Source organism: Eulemur rufifrons, chromosome 2 (genome assembly GCF_041146395.1).
Source record: "Eulemur rufifrons isolate Redbay chromosome 2, OSU_ERuf_1, whole genome shotgun sequence".
Classification (NCBI taxonomy): domain Eukaryota; kingdom Metazoa; phylum Chordata; class Mammalia; order Primates; family Lemuridae; genus Eulemur; species Eulemur rufifrons.
This window is the reverse complement of record NC_090984.1, coordinates 29,764,293-29,785,995: the sequence shown is the minus strand read 5'-3', so window position 1 is coordinate 29,785,995 and position 21,703 is coordinate 29,764,293. Positions and strand designations below refer to the sequence as shown.

Here is a 21,703-nt window from a genome sequence, read left to right as displayed (position 1 = left end):
CAGGCACTGACTGCTTTAAGACTTTTAGAATGTCAGAGCTGGAAAGGGCCTTAGAGATGGTGCCAGTACAACCCTGTCCTTTTATAGAGGAAGTCAAGACCCAGGAAACAATGCTGTGATCTAATCGGCACCACAAAGCAAGAGCTAGGACTAGAACCCAAATCTCAACTCCTAGGCCAGGGCTTTTTCCCATTCAGTTCAGGGAACACTTTGACTCTTAATTCTTAGTGGGTTTGTTTTGGCCCAGTAGTTTTAGGAAGTCATTTCATTTGTGGTACAGACCAGTTTGTTAAATGTTTATTTGGGAGTTTAGCCAATTAGTGGGATTGATTCCATGTCTTTGGTATTTCTGTACAGTTCTGAACTGTGACATCACATTCTCCTCTTTTTGAAGTCTTTTGTTCTGATGTGTTGGTCCCTAACACCTGCTGGTACATTTGTCTACACAGCTCTCTCCTCTCTAATTTACAGGATGAGTATAGCCAGAGTGGTGAAATAAACTCTGGCTGCCTGCCTGCTAAGGCCTTCCTTGCACTCAGAGGTCAGATATATGATCGCATACAACAGGAATGAAATGACGCGGAGGCAGAGACACCACTGCTTCCCTTAGCTTTGTTTTACATTTATGGTTGTGAATATGAAAGTAACCACCCTTGTCACAGTGCACAGGACAACACAGGGCATAGGAGAGTTTTGTGTTCATATACTGAGGTTCTGGGCCTGGCTGAGCTGATTCATGCTTGAGTCACGAATAGTCTCAGAGCTGGAAAGGCCCTTAGAGATCTTTCTGCCCAATCCTCCTACCTCTGAGAAAGAAACTGAGGTCCCAGGTAACAGTCATGAAATGGTAGAGTGGTCCTTTCTGTTTGCAGCCTCACCTCCTATAATGTTGCTTGCCTCCACGTGAGTGATTCAAGTAAAAACTCACAGAAAATTGCCAGGATAATGCTCCCAGGGGGTCATTTGTGTCTATTGGGAAGCTGAGGATGACCTCCTGTCCTCAGACAGTTCTCTTGGGCTTTGTATATCCTAAAGAATGCTGATGGTGACTCACTGTTACTGCTCCCTGGCTCAGAACACAATACTCACCACCATCCCCTGCCCTTAGCCCAACCCACTTTTTTTTTTTTTTTTTTTTTTTTTTAAGAGACAGGGTCTTAACTCTGTTGCCTAGGCTGGAGTACAGTGGCTCAATCATAGCTCACTATAGCCTCGAACTCCTGGCTAAATTGATCTTCCTACATCAGCCTCCCAAGTGTCTGGGACCACAGACATGTGCTGACATGACCAGCTAATTGTTTTAAAAAAAAATTTTGTAGAGATGGGGGTCTCACTATGTTGCCTAGGCTGGACTCGAACTCCTGGCCTGAAGCAATCTCCCACCTGGGCCTCCCAAAATGCTGGGATTATAGGAGTGAGCCACCGTGCCTGGTCTCGCCTCATTTCTAATGACCATCTCTCTAAGGGCTGTAGACAACCACCTGTCCTCAGGAAATGGTTGTCCTGGGTGTATCTAAGGCTAAGTCTGAAAGACCAGAACAGTCAGGGAAATCTGGGTCAGTCTAAGCGATTTCCAAATGATAGTTGGATAATAAGCTACATAAGGATACGCTGAGGTACTCATCACAAAGCAGATTCCAGGGCCCCACTCTGGATATACTGCATCAAAATCTTGAGGAGACTGGGTGTGAACATCTGTATTTTTAACAAGCTTTCCAGGTGATCCTGGTACCCAGCTAGATTTAGGACATCCATTGAGACCTTTGCCATCAATTGTCTTTCAGTTGTCTTAACCTCTTTTTAATAGACCTTAGAGATGAAAGGATAGCCCCATTACATTAGTACAACCTTTACAATATGCAAAAATAACTTCCCATCTGTGATTTTATTGGATATTCATGATAAGCTTATCAGACAATAGGACAGGCATTAGACGATAGGACAGGCATATCCCAACCTCACAGATGAGGAAACTGAGCCCTGGAGAGCTCAATCTAGGGTCATAGTCAATAAGTAACAGAGTTCCAAAGCCCCTTATTTCACATGTTCTGGAATTTAAACCTAGGGCCTAAGCCCAGGGGTAGGACCTGAACTGTCCTCTTGGGCTTTGCCTGTAGATTTGCTAGAGGGATGATGCGACTTGCAGATCCCACGTGTTAGGGATTTGTCCTGGCTTCTCTGCTCTTGGAGGCAGAGATCTCTTGAAGGTAGAGAGCCATACCATGTAACACTGGGTATCATTTTCATTCCTTGTGCCCCAGAAAGCCAGCAGGTGCAGGGTGGCATTCCTCGCCAGCGCAACGACAGGAGGCCTCTGGGGCAGGTAGATTGACTTTATTTCAGATTTTATACTCAATTTAACTTGTACTAATTGGCTGGATAATGACGTTCTATATTTCCGAAGACATTTAGTTGGCATCTATAAAAAACCCACAAGTGTTTGCTAAGCAGGTGCTACTGAAATCAAGATGAATTCATTAATATTATGATTGCTCTTCCTGGGCAGAGCTGCCCAGCAGCCTCAGGCTCTGTGGTCTTTTAACTTTTTGTGGGGAGAGGGTATGCAGTTTCTTTTAGGTAGAATTCCTGGACATTTAAGATCTGCAGCCATTAGCTTGCTAAGCCCCTTGTAATAAGACATTAGGATTGGATACTCTACCTTTGAAGCCTTTGTCCATAATGTATGTGTTCTGACGTCTACCCATTCCACAAGCACCTGTGTAAAAATAACATGAGGAAGAAAATATGGGGGCGAAATTTACTTGGATTGGTCGTGTTCTTGCTTTTTTTGTTGCTTTTTCCCCCCCTTTCTCTGCTACCCAGAAAATAGTTGTTTATTCCTAGATTATTCTCTGCTTAATCTACACTAAATTGTTTTGAGCATACAGGAATTCTTAAAAGGTTCATAAGCATGAAGATGAGCAACAGCGCCCCCTGGCATGTTTGGTACCCTTTCCCTTTAACCTTTACCCTAGGGGAATGTCTTTCAGGAAGTAATAAAAGGCAGTTTTGACCTGCAGTGGCTATAAGTGAAGTTTTAGGGTTCCAGAGGTATAGGATAAGGAATGAAGCAGAATCAGTTCTTAGGTTGAGGGGAGACTGTATGATGACCCAAATCCCAGTTCTGTTCAATTTTGGAATGAGTTTGGAGACAGTATTTTCCATCTCTCTCGGCTCTGGTCCTGCCTCTCCTCTCCTGGATCCTAGGCTCATCTGAGGGGAGCCGGAGAGATAGACAGATAGCTGAGGTTCTTGATTAGTCATCTTTATAGGATGTACAGACATTCCCATCCACAGCCAGCTTTCTCAGTTACCCATTTCTCTGGGGTGGACTATTTGCACATACGTGAGAGTTCTCTTTGAAAAGTATTACCAGTGTTTTTCAGCCCCAAGGATTTCTTTCTCCCTTTTGGCTGTCAGTTTTTTTCCTAGGCTCCCATAATGTATGGCCCTGAGCCCCCCAGCCAGAGGCAGGACATTAAGCCTCAGGGACCAAGCTCAGGTTCTTTGCTGGTGATCCCAGAAAAGAAATTGCCTGGCATTTCCAGGTTGGGACAATAATGACTCTGGCTCAAAGTCAAGGCCATTTTTTTTCCCCCAGCTTTTAAGTGAGGATACAATAACAGGCAAGGCTGGCATACAGTGCTTAGTAAAACACGAGTTTGACTCCACTTGACTCTCGCCAGTTTCTGACACTGAAGACCAACCCGTTGCTGTTTAGGTACCTCCCCATACCTCCTCTACAGAGCGTTCCCAAGTTGAATTTGAAGGCGTCTACTGCTATCTGCCTGCCTTCTACACCTTATCGAGTGATATGGCAGAACAAGGCCTAAGTTGTTTTTCAAGTTTACTATTCGTCTAAAAGGCCCATAGGTACCTGTGCCCTTCAGAAACATGACTGCAACTGTTGATATGCTGGTATCAGTTCAGCAGTTTTTAGACAAGGGCTTCCTTTGCCCTCCTTGAGGGAGGGAGACAAGGCTGTTAACTTTTCCTCCTTTTTACAGAACAGGATACAGGCCCAAAGTGCTGCAGTGATTTGTCTACTATCATAACAGCAAGTAAGAAGTTGGATTGCAACTAGAGCTCAGATCTCCCCATGTATTCTCTCCCATTGGACACCAGCCTGCCTGGGTATAAGCAAAAAAAATGACAACGCGTGGTGCTCTGGCCATACCGGTTGAAGAGTGAGATCTCTAAAACAGGGAGCAATCTGGCCTGAGCCCAGAGGATGTTCCCATATGGAAAGAGATACAGGGTAGGGTATAGGGAGGCTGTGTGTGTGTTGAGGGGTGGCTAAGAGAGATTGGGGTTGGTGGGGTTATCAAATGCCTTGGATACTGTCCAGGAGACCCAGAGTGAAGAACACAGCCACCTGGGTACAGGCCCAGGGTCCGTGCAGCCCATGCCTGCTTAATGGGCACATAAATTCAGAAACTTCAGTTTCCCTCGTGCTACTAGACCTGGGGACCTGTAGGGGTTGGTAGAGCTGTTCAGTTTCCCTTGAGCTCTAGAAGCCAGCTAGAACCTGAGCTCAGGCCCAGGGTTGTCCAGTATGCTAAGGCCCTGCCCCAGGGTGCCTTAGAGGAGCCACTTTGTAGGGATGCCACATTCCCCATTCATTGTACTTATTCCTATGACATCTACTTCTATAACTCCTACCCCCTGCTCCTATTTTAGGATTGACTTTCCAGGTTTCCTTTTTGCATCTCTCCCAAGCCACCAGGTGTGAGCTCAGTGCATGAGTACAGAGGATATTGGTTGATAATTCTGCCCCAGCCTCTCCAGATCCCTCCTTACAACCCTACCCAATGATCTGGGAGAGCTTGGCTTGGGCCACTGGTGGGCCTGGGGTCTGTCTCCGGAGGACACTGGGATTTTTAGCCAGAGAGCCAACTCCCTATTATCCAGACCAACAGGGCCTAGAGAACCCCCAAAATGCCACCATCCCCAAGTCATTTCTCAGTGGTTTTGGGTTGTATTTTGTGGTCTGGAGGGAATGCAGTTACATTGTTTCTCCTCCACTTTGAGCAGCCCCAGTTTGTCCACATCCACTGATCACTATGGGGACAGAAAGGATGATGAGGATCCAGAAAGGTTTCCTTCTTTAGATTGGGCTGGTAGGCTATGTGGGGAGGGCGGAGGGCTCACCAGGGAGAGTTCTGGGACCATGGTGGGGGGGGCGGGTCCAGGCACAGGAATGGGGAGTAGGGCAGGTGCTCCGTTCGGTCTGGTATGAGGGGCTAGGGGTAGGGCTGAGAGTCTGACCTGGTGAGTGTGGCTCAGCGGGGTGGCTGAGGTGTCTAAGTTCAATGTAGAAGTCCTCGGGCGGGTACCTGGCCTCCAGGGCACTGATCTGGAAATGGGAGTCTAGTGAGAGGAATGACAGGGAGGAGCCATTATTCCCAGGGCCCTGGTATGACAGGGGAAGGGGTTGGGAAGTATATGAGCGGGCAAGGGTTAGGATGGGCAGGCTGAAAAGACTCAAGGCCTCTATTGTAGCATCCAAAGGGGCCAGGGGGATTTGCTAGAGCTGCCTTGTTTTCCCTTACCCTCCACTCCCACCCTCCACAGGCGTTGGTACTCACCAGGGAAGGGACGGAGGGAAGCAGCCCTTGAAAGGGGCACCTTGGTAGGACCTGGATCAGGCAGAGGTCCCTTTCCCAGATGGTGAGTATGCCTTTTTCTTCCCTCAGATCCCTCCATCCTGGCCCTAGCTGTCTCCCTCGTCCCTGGGTCATAGCCCCCTTCTCCCTATCCCCTAATATAGAAAGTCTGGGGCTTCATTTTCTTATGAGAGCCAAAACAGGGGCCTGAGTTTTCTCCCCACATCCCTTCTCCCGGGGAACCATGCCCAGGACTCATAACCTTCTCCCTTCGAGCTGGGACAGGGTCCCTCTCAATATGGGAGAAGGACAATAGGGTGGGGACATGACGGTGGAGACCAGACTCAAACCGCTACTGACCTAACACGTTCACATAGCTGTAGGGGGTCCAGCCTGCTGTGTCTCTGTCAAGGGACTTGTTACTGAGCTGTTTGAAGAGCAGGAGAGCCAGTTAATACACGGTGTCCCTCCCCAGCCTCAGCGCACCCACCCCTGTCATGATCCTGATCCACCTGGGTCCTGGACCATTGAGGGAAAGGGTGAGCTAGATGTTCATGACAGGCCACTATGGTGTGGCTGGGGCCAGTGGGAATAGAACACACCCCAATCAAGCTGTCAGGCTGAAGGTGCAGGGTTCCCAGGCCCCCTGTAGGGCGCAGGAGCAGGGCCTCCTAAGAACCGGCTTAACCAAGCTGACCCTGACAGGTGAAGCCGGTCAGCCGGGTGGGGCTGAGCTTCAGGAGCGGGGAGCTCTGGGAGTGCCTCAGCTGCACCATGAGGCCACCTCCAACACAGAGGGAGGTGCTGAGGCTGCCTGCAATACCACTGTCACCTCTACCACCTGACTGCCTGTGACCCAGGGAAAGCCTCAGGGCAGGGTGTCTCGAGGCTTATGGTACAGCCCTCCTTCTCCCTGCATTCTCAAAGCTGTCTTTCATATGAGGCAAGGGTGTTTATTTCACAGATGGGATGTGAGTCCTGGCTTGTGGGCCTTGCTCATGGACACACAGGAGTCAGTGGTAGGGCTGGGTGTAGAACTCAGGTCTTAACTCCCAGGTCTGTGTCCTCACAGCTGCCTGCCTCTGCTACACGTGCCCTACCTGCCAGCATGAGGGGTCCTTGACCACGCAGAGCCACTCTGGGCCTGGGGTGAGTTGACTCAGAGTGTCACCAAGTGAGCTATGCTGCAGTAACTGGCCTCTCCCCGAAAGAGAGTGGAGGCTAAGAGTGGCCTTTGGGGTGTTGCCTTGACAGTGGTTGCCCTTGTAGTATCTGTGTTACTGTGGGGTTCAGGCTGCAGTGCCACCAACCAGATCTGTGGGCTGATGGTCATTCTCCATGGGGGCAGGCAGGGACGAAAGGATTCCCAGAGCTCTAGGGCAGAAGCCTGGAGTATGAAAGCTGTGTTACTGGCCCAGGATGGATGTTACAGGAAGCCAGGAGTCCTGGGATTCCTCCCTTGACCCGCAGTGGCCCTGCTGTTCTGCGTCTGTGGGCGTGTACACAGGTGGGTGTCGCACCTTGTGTGAGACCTTGAGCCCTTCATATCTCGTCCTTGGGGCTGGAATCTCCCACTCTGTCTGGTATGCATCCTGGCATGTTAAGGGGGCTCACTACACGTTATCTACACGTGTGCTGAGACATCCCTGCCCAAGGGCCTGTGATTGTAAGAAGACATCTTGCCATCAGCCAGGGTTATGCCAGAAGCTGTCAGGGAGGGCCTTGTCCAGCAGTGTGCATAACTGCCCTTGAAGACCTGCAAAACTCACTGTCTACAGCTGAAGTTTGGGTTTCACATCCATTGTGTTAGTTCAGATTGCAAAAAATGGTCATGGGTAGGTACTGATGACATGTGGTCTATCGTGTACACGTCCAGATACAAGAGACATTGGGTGGTTACCTGAGCAATAGTTACTTACCCTATAATGTGCTGGTTGCATACGTTGTGTTGGTAACATACTGCAGCAATTTGTGGTAGGTGGCACAGTGTTTTGATTACATGTTGACATATGGCAAAATTATATTGTTATATGTGACAAGGCTACACATGATTACATGACTTAGTACCAGTTGGTTACACACAGGGTGCAGGAGTTATATTGAGTGATGCTGTGGTTCGGTTACAAGTGATGCCTCCGAGTTACATGGCACTTGGCTTCATGTAACGTTCTGGTTCCATTACATGCTTTACAGAGTGTTTACATAGACCATGGATCATAGGCCTGCTCTTAATGTGTTAGTGATTGATTCCACATGGACCCTCCATGGGGGGTGCAGTTCCTTCCTAGGCAGAGGTGAGGGCTAAGGAAAGGATGGTGGATAGGGGAGTTAGGGGCCCGGTACCTTGGTGGGGCTGTTCCTGTCCAGAGTGCTGGCCTGGCTGGTGGCAGGCCCCCCGCACGCCAGTGCGTGGTAGCTGGAATTGGAAAAGCACTGGGCATGGCTGCTACTTTGAGACAAATCTGGGAAGAGAACAAGGTGCCACATACCATCATATCCCTGCCCCTGGCATGAGATACCCCCAAAACTAATGCTGGGCAGGCTTGAGAGAGACGGGCAAGTACCCCATCCCTGCAAGCTTTCTGGCATCCACTAGCCCTACAGAAACCTGGAGAGCCTGACTTGCTCCTTCCCTTATGCTGGCCCTCCCTGCAGCATGCAGGGTGCAGGTTAGGCTTGCCAGTGTAGAGGGTGGCACCAGCAGCTGCAGCCTGCATGAGGCGTGTTTGCTTTGGTAGCCTCACCTATCCCAGTTGCTATGTAGGGCTGGCCCTCTCCTGCTTCCCTCTAGGGTCAGATCCCGGTAATAAGTTCATGAAGAGAACACCACTCTTAGCCCAGCCCTTCCCCTCCTGAGGATTCCAGGACCTCTCCACACACAGGGCTGGGGAATACCACAGGAATGGCATGGGCAAACCAAGGCAGTGTTCTCAGTGTAGTCATAGAAGAAAATCCCCACATCTCCTCTGTGGGCTTGGGATTTCATCAGAGGATGTCTGCTTGGGCTGAAGCCCGGGGGGCATGCAGGCCAGGAGCTCTTTGAAGGCAGGGTCTGCCCCTGGGCTGCCTCTGTCCATCTTGTAGCACCTAGCATGGAGCTGGGCATACTTAGCAGAAATGGGCTGAAGTGATCTGGGCTTTCTAAGCACAAAGTACAGGAGGCTACAGATCAGCCATGAGACAGCTGGAGAAAGCTGTCATCCTGTGCTCATGCAAACAGGCCCAGCCTCCTGTGGCCCAGGCCTATGGGCAATTTCAGAGCATTGGGCCTCTATTGTTTAGCTAAATATGAAGCAAAAAACCTTTCTTATTTCCAAGGCAGCAGTTTAGGGGAGAGGAAGGATCGGCCCAGCAGCCCCACCCTACTAACTCCCAGATAGAACGCCCACTGGAGTTGTTACCACATTTGTGGACAGACTGGCTTCTGGCACACCTGCCACAGCGACACTGTCCAAACTTTCATGCCTCCCCAAGTTAGGTACCACCCCCCCTCCACTGTACTAATAGGCCTTCCTAACTCTGGGAACTGGGAAGCAGAAATGGACAGGCCTGAGCAAGGTGGTACAGCCATCAGGATGGGGACACATTTCCCTGGAGAGCTTAGCAAAGTTACTGCTTAGTGTGGGTGCTCCTGTGGCCGAAACCTGGTGAGGAGGATGGTGTAGCTCTGGGGAAATGGAAGGAGACTCCCAGAGCTGGGGGCCCAGGAAATGACATCCTCTTGGAATCCTATGTACCGTTCCCAGGTAGGTTCTTGCTTCCCGCCCCACTGGCACTCTAGGGGAGACTGAGCATCCATACCCAACCCATGTGGGTGTGATCACTCACCGTCAGCAATAAACCCGGTGTGGCTCTTCCTGGGGGGATGCGTGGAGGGGGAAGAGGAGGGATGCTGGGAGCATGGCCCTTACCGGAGAGGGAGTAGTCTGTGCTGGTCATCCTCATGGCAGGTGTGTAGGAGACGCGGGGAGCCAGGTCGCGGCCCTTCTCCTTCTGCCTCCGCCGTCGCCAGGCAAACAGGCCCAGCAGTACCACGATGAGGAACAGCAGGAGGATGATGCCCGTGACAGCACCCACCGAGTGCCGCTCTGCACCCAGTGCTGGGCTGATCTTGGTGTAGGGATTCAGCTCCTCCATCATGAGGGCGGCTGTGGGCAAGAGGGAAGGCCTGAGCCTGGGGCTGGCCTGCTTGCTCTTCAGCTCTCCTGGCCCGGCCAGATACCTCTAACCCCTCTAACGTTAGGAGGCTGGTTCTGGTCTTGGCCTTGTTCTTCAATCTCTGTGTGACATCCACCCCCTGACCCCCTGTGCCTCACTTTCTTCGAATGCCTAAAAGGGGGTGGAGTCACAGGGTCACGACAAGAAGCAAATGTGATTGTGGATGTGAAACAAAATAACATTCGTTGAGTATTTTACTCTTTCAAAAAGGACTTACAGATACTAACTCATTTAATCTTCCCAGCAGCCCTACGGAAAAGGGACTAGTTAATGATTTCCTTTTCATGGATGGAAAAACCAAGTCACCAAAAGGTAAGGTCACTTGCCCAGGATCACACAACCAGTAAGTGGCAGAGTCTGCTCCTCAGGAGTCAGGAAAAATTGCACATGCCCCCTCTCTCCCTGCTCACGAGTTGTGTGGCTCAGAGTGTCCCCAGTTTGCTCACTTGTGACATAGGGACAATAATCCCACCCTCCCTGGGGGCGGGGTGTGAGCACCTAATGGTCGACTGGCAATAACAGTGCTGTGCCGCTGTGTCCAGGATCACTGCCCACAAAGCAGTGATGGACGTGTGGCTGACCCCGTGCCGACGCTCGGTCGGGGGCTGTCTCGCCACCCTGCAGCGTCTAGCCCCCCCGCCTTGGCTGTCAGCTGTTGGCTGAACTGAGCTGGCCAACATGGGGGGCGGGTAAATGGGCTGATGCTCAATGATTCATCCTCAGAAAGCGATGGCTGCTTTTCTGTAACGTGGGTAAGTGAGAGCCCGGTCTCATTCCCCATCATCTGTTTCATGTTTGCAGCACTTTATAAAGGGTTTTTTATGTACACAAAGCCACCATTTATGGCGTGCTCAATTATGTGCCAGGTACTGTGCCGAGTCCTTTACTCATATGTCTCAAGTTGATCCTCACAACTGTCCTGTGAGGTGTCATCTGACTGTAGTTGAGCCCCTTTGGGCTCCTTGGCCCTCAAGGGAAACTTGTGTCATGGGGGAAGACAGCAATTCAATTAATCTATTCTTCCCACGTTGCATGTGGAGTAAGAGGCCCAGCAATAGAAAATGACCAGCCCAAGACACCTAGCAGGTAATGGCAGAACTAGAACTTGGCAGATAGTCCAACTTGGTCTGGTGGCCTTTCCACATCACTACCTTGTGTGACCCTTGCTTGGCTCACGGGAAACTTGCCAAGGGTGGGCTTGGGGAAGCTGTGACTGGGCGGCTGCTGCTCCATCTGCCTCTCCTGCACTGGGAGCCTCTGCTGTCCCTCTGCAGCCACCTATTCCTGCTGTCCTCACACAGGGGAATAAAGGGAAGTGTCCTCATCCAACCCAGCTGTTCCACCTGGAATCTCCCCAGAGCCTCCCATGGGTCCCTTTCCGCAGATCCCAGGGACTCTGCCATCTGTGTATTACCTTGGTCACACCTGATTCCTTTGAATCCAGTACTGCAGTAACAGGTGCCAGTGACATGGTCACAGGTAGAGTTGTTCATGCACTCACAGAGCTGCTGACACCCGTAGCCAAAGGTTCCTGGGGCACATCCTGTATGGCACAAAGAGGTAGGTAGACAGTGAGATGCACCCACTGGCCGCCTGTCCCACCCCATGTTTGGACAGCTATGGTGAGAAGCCAGTTCTGGCTCACACAGAGTGAGGCCTGTTTCCCTGTAGCTCCCGTTGTGCTTTGGTTAGATACTTGCGGGTGGACAGAGCACTTACAGCCCTGAGAGGGGGACACAGAGGAGGAGAGGGCAGGACCCAACCCAGCCCTGCGTCATCCTCATGCAACACAGTTAAGCAGCATCCTCCATGTGCCAGCGCCTGAGCTGAGTGCCACGGGGGGCCTCAAAGAATCAGAAAAGATCCTGCATTTCCTTCTACTCCCTCATTACCCCCTCAGGCCTCTGCTCTCAATACCCTCCCCTGCCCTCCCATCTGGAGGGAGAAATTCTTCAAGCACCGATGTAGACATGACCTTCTTCAGTCTTTTTCCTTGGAAGTTTCCCCCAAAGTCAAGGGAGCAAGAGGTGGAGCCCACATGAGTGGACCTTGAAAGGGGGGGCTTCCCCTGCAGGAGGCTGAGGCTGGCACCGACACCCCGTGTTAGGGCTCAGGGCAACTTACTCTGTTCACAGTGCTGCCCGGTGAAGCCTATGCGGCAGGTGCACTTGCCACTGATGTGGTCACAGCTGGCGCCATTCTGACACTGGCACACGCGTCCACAGTCCTTCCCAAAAAATGCTGCCGGGCAGCCTAGAGAAACAGGGTCTCTAGTTACGACAGTTGCTGCTGGGTGAGGATAACTGCGGAGATGCGGCTGGGACCAGGCCTGTCTTCTGCCTCCTCTTGCTGAGCGCGGGGCGAAGACTAGTGAGACCCTGCATCAGAGCCGTGCTAAAGGGGTGGGGGCCGGGGCGTCCTTTGGACAAAGGATCCTTGGAACCAGAGGCCAGGCTAGAATTTCCTTTCTATGTGGCCACAGGCTGCTTCTCCCCACTCTGGACCCCACTGTCCAAGGAGGGTCTGGCCTTGGTGATCACTGAAGTATCTTATAGCCCTGACCTTCCAGGCCTTTGGGCCTCTCAAACCCTTGAATGCAGTCAGGCCCTGGGGCTGCCCCTGCAGAGCTCTCCAGTTCTCATGGGGCAGGGGTGGGGGTCCCAGCCCTGGGACCAACTCCCTTCCTCTTCCCTCCCTACAGGCCTGGACGATGCCCGCGGTGGCCAGTAGGCCGCAGCAAGGGATTCCAAGTGGCTGGGCGGCCAGGAGGCAGGGCTTACGCTGTGTGCAGAAGAGTCCAGTCCAGCCAGGGGTGCAGTGGCAGGCCCCGTCCTCGGCGCTGCAGCTCGCCCCGTTGTGGCAGCTGCATGTGTGGAAGCAGGCGGGGCCCCAGAACCCCGGGGGGCAAGCTGGGATGTGGGTGGGATGCAGAGGGGAAGGGGAAGAGGGAGAGGGAGAGGAAGGGGGAGTACACATCAGAGCCAAGATGCCAGGATGGACCCCGCTGACACTTCCTGGTTTTCAGGGGTGCGACACAGTTCCTAGACTTCGTACCCTTCACCTCTTGCCTTAGTCACACCCAGGATCCCCATTAGACCCCCATTCTCTGCCCACTAAGTCAGCATGGCTCTGAGGGCTCCTGAGCCTCCCCTCTCAGGGGGTCCCCAGACTCTGATCTGGAGTGTGTGGGTAAACATTGTGGTTTATAGCGGGTATCTGTGCTGACTTCCCCACGATGCTGGGGACTTTCCTAGGGCAGGGACTCTCTCCACTTTCAGCTGGTGAGCTCACTGAGGATGGAGACTGTGTCTCGCCATCTAACAGGACCTCACTAAGGGTGCTGGCTAGTTCTCTGCTCTTAGATTGGAGGCTCCCTGGAAGGAGCTGTTACCTCTGCATCAAATTGGGTGCACTTTACATGAAGAGCCCCTACAATGCCCTGTTCACACTTATGATGCCCACATGGGCCACCCAGAGGGCACCCACACTCCTCCCAAGGTGACTGCCCTGGCCACACCTCACTTTGCCATTCCCAAACTCAACCATGCTGGGTCCTTATTCCTCCTGCTCCCCATCCTTGCTCAGGTGCTAATGGAGTATTAATTCTCAGAATTAATGGCTTTAATAATTAATGATACTATCAACAATATCAATACCTTTAATACCAGCAGTTAATAATACCAGTGATCAATCTTAATAATTCATCATGGTAGCTATAAGCTAAGGAACGCAGGTGGACATTCCTATCTGCAGAAGGAGATTTCAGCCTTGGAAAGTGGAATGGCCAGGGCAAAGAGCCTCCAGACCTAACCCTGGGCGAGGGGCATTCCCGGGGGCAACAGCCTACCTTGTGAACAGTCCTTGCCGATCCATCCGGGGAGGCACTGGCAGGAGCCATCGATGGGGCTGCAGGTCCCGTTGTTGGCACAGGAGCAGAGCTGGGCACAGTCCTGCCCAAAGTGTCCTCCAGCACACACTGTGGGCACACGGCAGCCTGGCACCTGTCCTCCCGCCTGTGCTCCTCCGTGCACCACCCACAGCTATACCCCCCAGAAGTTCCTAGGCCACAGGTATGACCACCTGGGATCACAGATCTGAATGGGAACTGCCCATCTCCACCTCAGCACCCCTATCTCCCTTCCCATTTGCACGTAAATGAGCCACCCCTCTCATGCCCACAGCTGCATTCTTTGGGAGGCTCTGTTATGATCCCCTTTGACAGAGGAACAGGCTGAGGCCCACAGTGGTAGAATGACTTGACTTAGGTCTCACAGGTGGGAAGTGGTTAGGCTGGGCATCACACTTCTGGACTCTCAGTCCAGTGCTCCCCGTACTGCTCCATGGCCCTCTACTTTCCATTGCCACACTTCTGCCAGCACCGCTAATCCCACAGCCACGGGGGTGGAGAATGTTTACAGCTGGAAGGAGAGGGACAAATGCAGTGTGGCCGGTCTGCCTGCAGTTCGACTGTGGGAGGGCTGGCCCTGAATGTCTGTCCCTGTCCATCCGTTTCCTCCGACCTGTTCCTCAAGCCTCAGCTCAGTGTCCCCACTCAGGAAAGCCCTCTTGGGTTCACAAGGCCCTCTCCACCACCACCATTTCTACTTCGAGTCACTTACAGGATTTTGGTCACAGACCCTCCCGGAGGAGTCACTCCTTGGTCCCTAGAGAAAGGGCTGGTTTTCTCAACCAGGCTGCAAAGCTCTTTTAGGGCTAGGCCTGAGTATTCATTGAGCACTCACCTCTTGTTTCTCCTGCAATTCATCCCCACCTGTTTCCTACAGCTTGAGCACTCTAAAGCACTGCTCTCTTCATTGCTCCTGTGTCCTGCTCAAATAGTCTCAAGGCCTCCCCACTGCCCTGGAAGAAAGTCTAGATCCTGGAGAACAGCACAGAGGATCCTGGGAAGGTGCCGATTCTTGAAGAGGAGTGACTTCCCCAGGGCCCTTCTCTCAAACTTTGGGCTGGCACCCTCTCCTTTACACCACACTGCCTCATGGTGGTAGTCCTTCCCCGGCCAGACTGTGGGCACCGGTGGCTGGGATCTACGTCTACTCTGTGCCTCTCCTGGACATGATTAGCGGTTGGGACAAATAATAAAGGCAGCAGGGTAGACCAGACTTTCCAGTCCAAAGCCTTGGATTTAGGTCCTACGTTTTATTTATGAGTTCGACAAACATGTATACGGCACTTCTATGCACCAGACGCTTCAGTGTGCTTCACACATGCAGGCGTACCTCGGAGATACTGTGGCTTCCGTTCCAGACCACCACAAGAGACTATTGCAATAGAGTAAATCACATGAATTTTTTGGTTTCCTAGTGCATATAAAATTTATGTTTATACTATACTATAGTCTAATTAAGTGTGTAATATTATGTCTAAAAATCCATACCTACCTACCTTAATTGAAAAGTACCTTATTGCTAAAAATGCTGACACGGCAACAGGAATGGAGCACACGCTCTTGGAAAAATGGCACCGACAGACTTGCTGGAGGCCGGGTTGCCACAAACCTTTAGCTGGTAAAAAATGCAGTCTCTGCGAAGCAGGATAAAGTGAAGTGCAATAAAATGAGGCATGCCTATATTCATTCACTTAATCTCGTAACTGTCATTATTATATAAATATTCTCATCATTACTCCTTATCGTTAACTCTCCTTTTATAGATGAGGAAGCTGAGGCACTGAGAGGTTAAGTAACTTGCCCGAAGTCACACAGTTAGGACATTCTACCATGTACCAGGCTAAATGTCTTTGAGCAAACCCCATCACCCCTCGGGGTCCCTGTTTCCTCATCTTTGAAATGGGGATGGGAACCGTGACCCTCTAGCCCAGGGCCATGGTTAACAGCTGCGGGCAGGCAGGCTGGCTGGTTTGGGGCCCTGTGCTTCCCCTGATAAAAACCTTCGCTGCTTCCCAGGCAGGTCCACTGCCAAGAGGATGACGTGCATCTCACCTGTTTGCAGCGCAGGCGCCAGCTTCCTGAAAAGCAGGCTGCCCAACCTCTTCCTCTTCCCTGCCTCTGGGAGGTGCTTGATTCGGGGAGCCCATTCTCAGTCCTGGCCTTCTGTGAGGAGTGTGGTACTGGAGTCGCTCCCCCAACCCCCATCCCTAAAACAAACCATGAGCTTCTCTAACAAGACAGTCTTGTCTTTGAAGCCTATCTCACGCACACAAGGCCAGCAAATTTGCCCACAGAGCTGCTAATGCGATCAGTCTACTACATTAATTGGTCGAGTTCTTAGCCGAATCCAGAGTGAGCAAAGAAAGGGGAGGTGGAGAGAAGGGGGGCGGGGGGGCTGGTGAAAAGAAAACATCTGGTTATATTTAATCTATGTTTAATGATTCTACATAAGCAGTGTCTGTAATTTGTAACTCGCTGGAAAGCTAGTCATTAGAAAGTATCAGTTCAATTTTTCACAAGGTTTGAGACTTAACCAGGGCAGTTGCCATTAATAGCAAACTCCATTAGATCTATAAGTGGGAAATACTCATTAGGCCACTGGGTGATAAATCAGACGACACAGGCTCCAAGAGTTACTCTTCGGGCTGCTTAGGTCCTAATTTAGACCCGGCCTATCTGTTTTGACGGCTGGGTCTCCTATGTTTAATAAGTAACCTCCACGTGTCAGGTTATGATTAAACTGTCCTAGGAGGGCTGCAAGTAAATGAAACTGTCACATATGTTTCCCTGGGGCCCAAACTTCTCACGACCTCAAAGCATCATGTAGTAAACTTTCCACTCATGCATATTAACAGCCCACACACTTGCAAAAACAGCCCCGCTCAGCAGTGATTATTCATCAGAAGAATGGCTTCCCCTGAGAGGTAGTGAGCTCTCAGTCGATAGAAGTATTTAAGCAGAGTCCAGATGAGATTCTTGCCTAGGTGACCTTGAAGTTGCTTTTAGCTCTCAGTTTAATTTATCCTAAGATCCCTTCATTCCTTACGGACTAAGGTGCAAATTCGGTAGCCTTGTGTTCAAATCTGTTCTGAAGGCCCCAGTGTACCTTCTCAGCCCTCTTTCCCACTCCGCTGCCACTGTGCCCTTCAGCCGTCCCCTCTTGCTAGATGGCAGCACGCCCATGTCTCTGTGCTCTGCCCAAGCTGTTTCCTCTACCAGAGTGCTTTCCTTGCTTCTCTGCCTTTCAAGCTAAGGCCCAGCTGAAGTCCTGCACAGCCCGTGGAGCCTTTGCCCAACTCCACCCCATCTTGGCCTAGGCCAGCCAGGGACAGCAATCAACAGTGACACGTGCCAGAGCCAGCTGCTACCTTTTCACCTGCTGTTCAGTATCCAGGAATTTGGGGAACAGTGTTAAACCATTGGTACCTTGAACTCAGCCATGGTAGGAATATTTATATTACAGAAATCTGCAGATGTTACCAATCAGGGCTTCCCCCCGCCACTACGGTCCTGGCTTAGCGGCACACCCATGCAAGTAAACCTCAGGCCTCCTTCCCACTCCCGGTGACCGGCAGCAGTTGCCTAGAGGTGGTGGCGTGAAGGATCCTGAGGGTGAGGCAGGAAAGCGTGTGGTGAGGAATGGGTTAGAGATGTTGGGCTGAGCACGAGGGGAGAGGAGCCTGGAAGCTGCCACCTCCAGCCAAAGCCAGAACCGTCTCCCCTGCACCCTGTTCTCTGTGCCTTTACCCTCGGCACTCAGCACAACCCGCTCGGTGCCACTTCTGACCTGGTCCTTTTCTGTGCTTATTTAATTTTTCATCCCTTTAGTATGGGTGTTGGAGTCAAAATGTGTTTTTGCCACTTCCTAGCTGTGAGACCATAAACAAGTCATTTAACCTCCCTGAGCCTGTTCCTTTAACCGCATAACGGTCAAGCCACGTGGTGCTCAATTCTCATAAAGGCAGCCAAGCCCTGGAGAGGGAGGGACCTACCTCTAGAGTATGATGCAAGTCCCCAAGCCCTTCCTTCCCTGCCGCTCCCCTCCCAGAACCTCTCACCTCCCTGCTCACCGAAGACAGTACCTTGGTTGCAGAGGGCGCCAGAGAATCCCGGGAGGCACTCACAGATGCCGCTGACGTGGTGGCAGGGCCCACTGCTGTGCACGCAGAGGGGGCATGGCTGGGCGCAGCCATGGCCATAGAGCCCAGGGGGGCAGACTGAGGGTGAAGGGAAGATGACAGTCAGCAGCCTAAGGGACCCCAGCGCCAAAAGCCACCCCTCCTGACCCACAGAGCAATAAGGATGTGGGGAGAGCTGCATTCTTCCCACACCGGGCAGGGCCTGTCTCTTTCCGTAGAGAGGAGCTGTGGTCCAGTCCTGTTTACACTGAGAGGCTGGGCCCTGAACTTGGGGACAGAACGGCCAGTGCAGGGGAAGAGGGGACTAGAGGGAGGGAAGAGATGGGGGCTGACTCTGAGAGCCCAGCCTCTCTCAGGCCAGGACTGGTTCCAACTGGGGAGGGTCAGGGAGCATAAGCCCTCTGAGGTCTTTGGGGTGAGGGGCAGCCTTACTTCTCTGGCATAAGGGTCCTCGGAAGCCAGGGGCACACTCGCAGCTCCCATCCTCTGGGGAGCAAGAGCCGCCATTCTCACAGCTGCAGGAGACGGAGCAGTTGGGACCCCAGCGACCAGGTGGACAGGTGCTATCGCAGCGGATGCCTGTGGGCCAGAGGCAGACAGGGTCCGTGGTGAGAGAGGTGGGGGGCGGGGAGGACAGAGGGAGGGGCACAATGCCATGTGAAGAGGTGGAGGCCCGCACAGCGCATCTGGGCATGTGGAGGAGGAACCTGCTGAGGCCGAAGCTGGACAGAACAGGGATGGTGGAAAAGGTGATGTCCACATGGTGTCCTAAAAGGCAAGGAAGGAAATCGTATGTGCAAAGAGTAGGAGGCAGGAGAGAGAATCACGTCTTGAAAGATACGAAAACTAGCAGAGTGTGGCAGAACCACAAAGAACAAAATGGGATATAGCAACAGATGAGACTGAGGGAATAAGAAGGGACCAGATGGTGAAGGGCCACAGGCCTGGGAGAAACCAACTATGGGCGAGTGAGTGCCAGCAAGGAGCGAGCTACATGCCCACCCACGTCAGCCCAGGAGCCACTGGTCCTGCTGGGTCCCAGCCAGCCAACCCGGGGCAGGGGCTCAGAGAGTAGGTGGCGTCTTTTTAGATTCTTTTGACCAGAGTCCTCAATGCAACATGTATTTTACGTCATATGTGCACAGCTACGTATACTGGAAACCGATCCTTTGCAGAATTACACTCATTGTCACTGTGAGGTACTCTGATTTTTCTCTGCATTATAATGTATTCTATTTCATAAAAATGTTGTAACCCAACAAATTGATTTAAAGACCCTCAGTTTGACAGCGGCCTACGGGGGAATGGATGGAATTTCTCAATAAGAAAGAAGAGCAAGATCTATACAGGTTGTTTGAGCCGAAGTAGAGGAAATAAATGTGTTTGGGGTGATTACGGCCTGAAGGCTAAGAAGGAATTTTGAAAGGCCTGAGGCTGGATGCCCCACCCCTGGGGTGGGGTTCCCCCCAGGCAGAAGGGCTTCCAGTCTGACACGCATTAGAGGCACAGAATGTATGGGCCCAGGAGATTGCCTTGGCTTCGGAAGGTGAATATCAGAGGCTCAGAGAGAGGCGGAGTTGGGTGAAAAATCACGTCTGCCTTGTTACAAAGACAGGGATTGTGAGAAAGAGAAAGACACTCAGGCCCAGTGAACAGAGCCAGCCTTTCCAGCAGCAGGAGAGCAGTGGGACCAATTTAGAGCCAGGCTGGAATGATACAAGCCCACCCAGGCTGGCAGGGAAGGGGAGAGGAGGGGAGGGAGGGTGGAGCAGCTGGAAGGAGGCAGAGGGAGAGGATGCAACAGCCTTCACTCCTCTTCCTGTCCCTCAGTCCAGCCGGCACCTGTGCTCCCTCCCTGGAACATGGCAATTTTGCAGCAGGGTGGTGGCTTCAGACACCACTTCCTGGGATATGGTGGTGGTGTTGTCTCCAGGGAATGGAATCTCTCCCAGAGATAACCTGGCAGCCACATTTGCTGTATTTGACCCATTGATGAGGGCCTGTCCCAGTGGAGTTTCAGGTGCCCAACGAGTGAACCCTGGACCGGCATCAAGGATTGACTGAAGGGAGCAGAAACCACAAAGCTGTGCTAAGTTTTAGACACATCTCCAAGTTTCCCCTTTCCTAGGCACACCAAAAGCTGTGATCTACCCTAAGGAATTCTTTTGCCTGTTCCTCGGAGGCACAGTGGACTGAAGTGGAGCTTCGTTGCTGCCAGGGCCTCCAATCCCACGTGCGCACCAAGCTGTGTGCAGGCTGACCGAGGCACACGCAGCACGCGTGGATGCTGCTCTTTCCTAAAGCTATGCATAGATATGATTGTGATTCATCAAACACTGCACACGCACCACTGAATTCCCGGCAGCTGGTTGCTATTGTGTTCTCCCCAGTCAATGGCCATTAAAGGTGTAGCTACTTGCGTGGAATCCTCAAAGTGTTTTCATGTCAAAAAGGCGTCCTCTTTCTTGGAGGCTGAGAGCCACGAGTGCACGATGTTCACGCTCACGTTGCAGGTGGCTGCAAAGTCCCACTGGCTCTAGGATTTGGCAGTTATTAATACATTCTGGACCTGGTTCTGTGGGAGTGGGGCTTCTGTTTGAGGTTCGTACGTGCCCTCGAGCTTTCCGGAGGCTAAGACATGGGATCTAAGTGGAAAGAAGGGTCAAGGGTTTCCCATGTGGGGTGCCCAGTTCCAGAAAGGACTTATTGTATGACCAAAGGGGCTGGCCTTGACCTTGTGGGAGACTCCCAGTGACAGCTTCAGAAGCAGCAGCTTCAGTTACCTTCTCTGAGCCCCAGTTTGCCTCACAGTTGAATAGGGATAATAATCTCCTCAGAGGTCCCTTTCCGTCTAACTTTAGGGAATCCCCTTGATTTTTCAGGACCTCCCTTCCTGCCACCCCCCATCTATGTTGGTGGGTGAAGCTAGGCTAAGAACACACACACTGTGATCTCTAGTTCATCGGTGAGGCCAGCAGCCATGCAGCAGCCCCCATCCTCAGGGAATGCTTACGGGCCTCCTCCAGGAAGCCTTCCCAGATGTCTGCCCAGGGATTCAAGCATCTATTTGATAGAGCATACAGCTTTGTCTCTACCTGTTATTCAAATGGTTCATATATATGAGTCCTATTTCCCCTGCCAGCAATTTGAAGACAGGGACTGTGGCTTACTGACACTTCTGACACTGCTTACCCAGGTGTTCCTCATGGGGATACCGTCTCAGTCATCTCTGGTACTCAGTGCAATGTTTGGCACATAGTAAGAGCTCAGGGACCATTGCTGTGGAATTTTTCCATTCACTGCTGAGTGTAGCACAGTGCCGGACACAAGGTAGCTGCCAAATAAAAACTTGGTAATTGCATGAGTCAATAAATGCTAATTCAATGAATAAATGGCTCCCCCTTAAAATACAATCCCGAGTCTCCCATCCTTTTTGCACTAAATGTCCTAAGATTTTGAGCAAATCCCTCGCTTCATCTGTGGCATGAGAAGGTTGAAGTAGATAATCTTTAAGGTCTCCTCCACTTCAAGGGGAAAAACCATGAATGGTTATAGGACAACTTCTTCTGATTTATTTCAGTAAACATTTCATGAGCACCTACTATGTGCAGGGCAAGGTGAATAAGATATAATACACGATGCCAGTTGTCGATAAGCCTGTGGCTTATGGGGACACAGGGAGACATGAATACAGCTTAGGGCAGACCAACGCTCGTGTTGAGCCAAGTCACGAGCGGTGTGCCAGGGGCTGGGAAGTCAGGCACAGATTCTTCTTGCACCAGGGGTGGCTGGGGAGGGCTGAGTGGGAGGCCCAGGCCTGTCCCCTGTCCCCA

General features: G+C 51.8%; 1 protein-coding gene across 10 annotated transcripts in view; it reads right to left on the bottom strand.

The window, feature by feature from the left end:
- Positions 1 to 21,703, bottom strand: part of MEGF11 (multiple EGF like domains 11) — a 340,068-nt gene that overhangs the window by 8,847 nt on the left and 309,518 nt on the right. For 3 of the 10 annotated variants that reach the window (XM_069458610.1, XM_069458613.1, XM_069458612.1), the window contains 8 exons: positions 18,303 to 18,449; positions 17,814 to 17,948; positions 13,672 to 13,800; positions 12,605 to 12,733; positions 11,949 to 12,077; positions 11,239 to 11,367; positions 9,518 to 9,754; positions 2,660 to 2,716 (listed from right to left, as the gene is read on the bottom strand). In XM_069458610.1, coding sequence (XP_069314711.1) covers positions 2,660 to 2,716; positions 9,518 to 9,754; positions 11,239 to 11,367; positions 11,949 to 12,077; positions 12,605 to 12,733; positions 13,672 to 13,800; positions 17,814 to 17,948; positions 18,303 to 18,449 — 1,092 coding nt within the window. Of the gene's footprint in view, positions 1 to 1,870; positions 2,458 to 2,659; positions 2,717 to 5,268; positions 5,371 to 5,966; positions 6,034 to 7,949; positions 8,069 to 9,517; positions 9,755 to 11,238; positions 11,368 to 11,948; positions 12,078 to 12,604; positions 12,734 to 13,671; positions 13,801 to 17,478; positions 17,601 to 17,813; positions 17,949 to 18,302; positions 18,450 to 21,703 lie in introns of those variants that run through there. The other 7 variants (XM_069458611.1, XM_069458616.1, XR_011231486.1 and 4 more) reach the window with 6 other exon arrangements.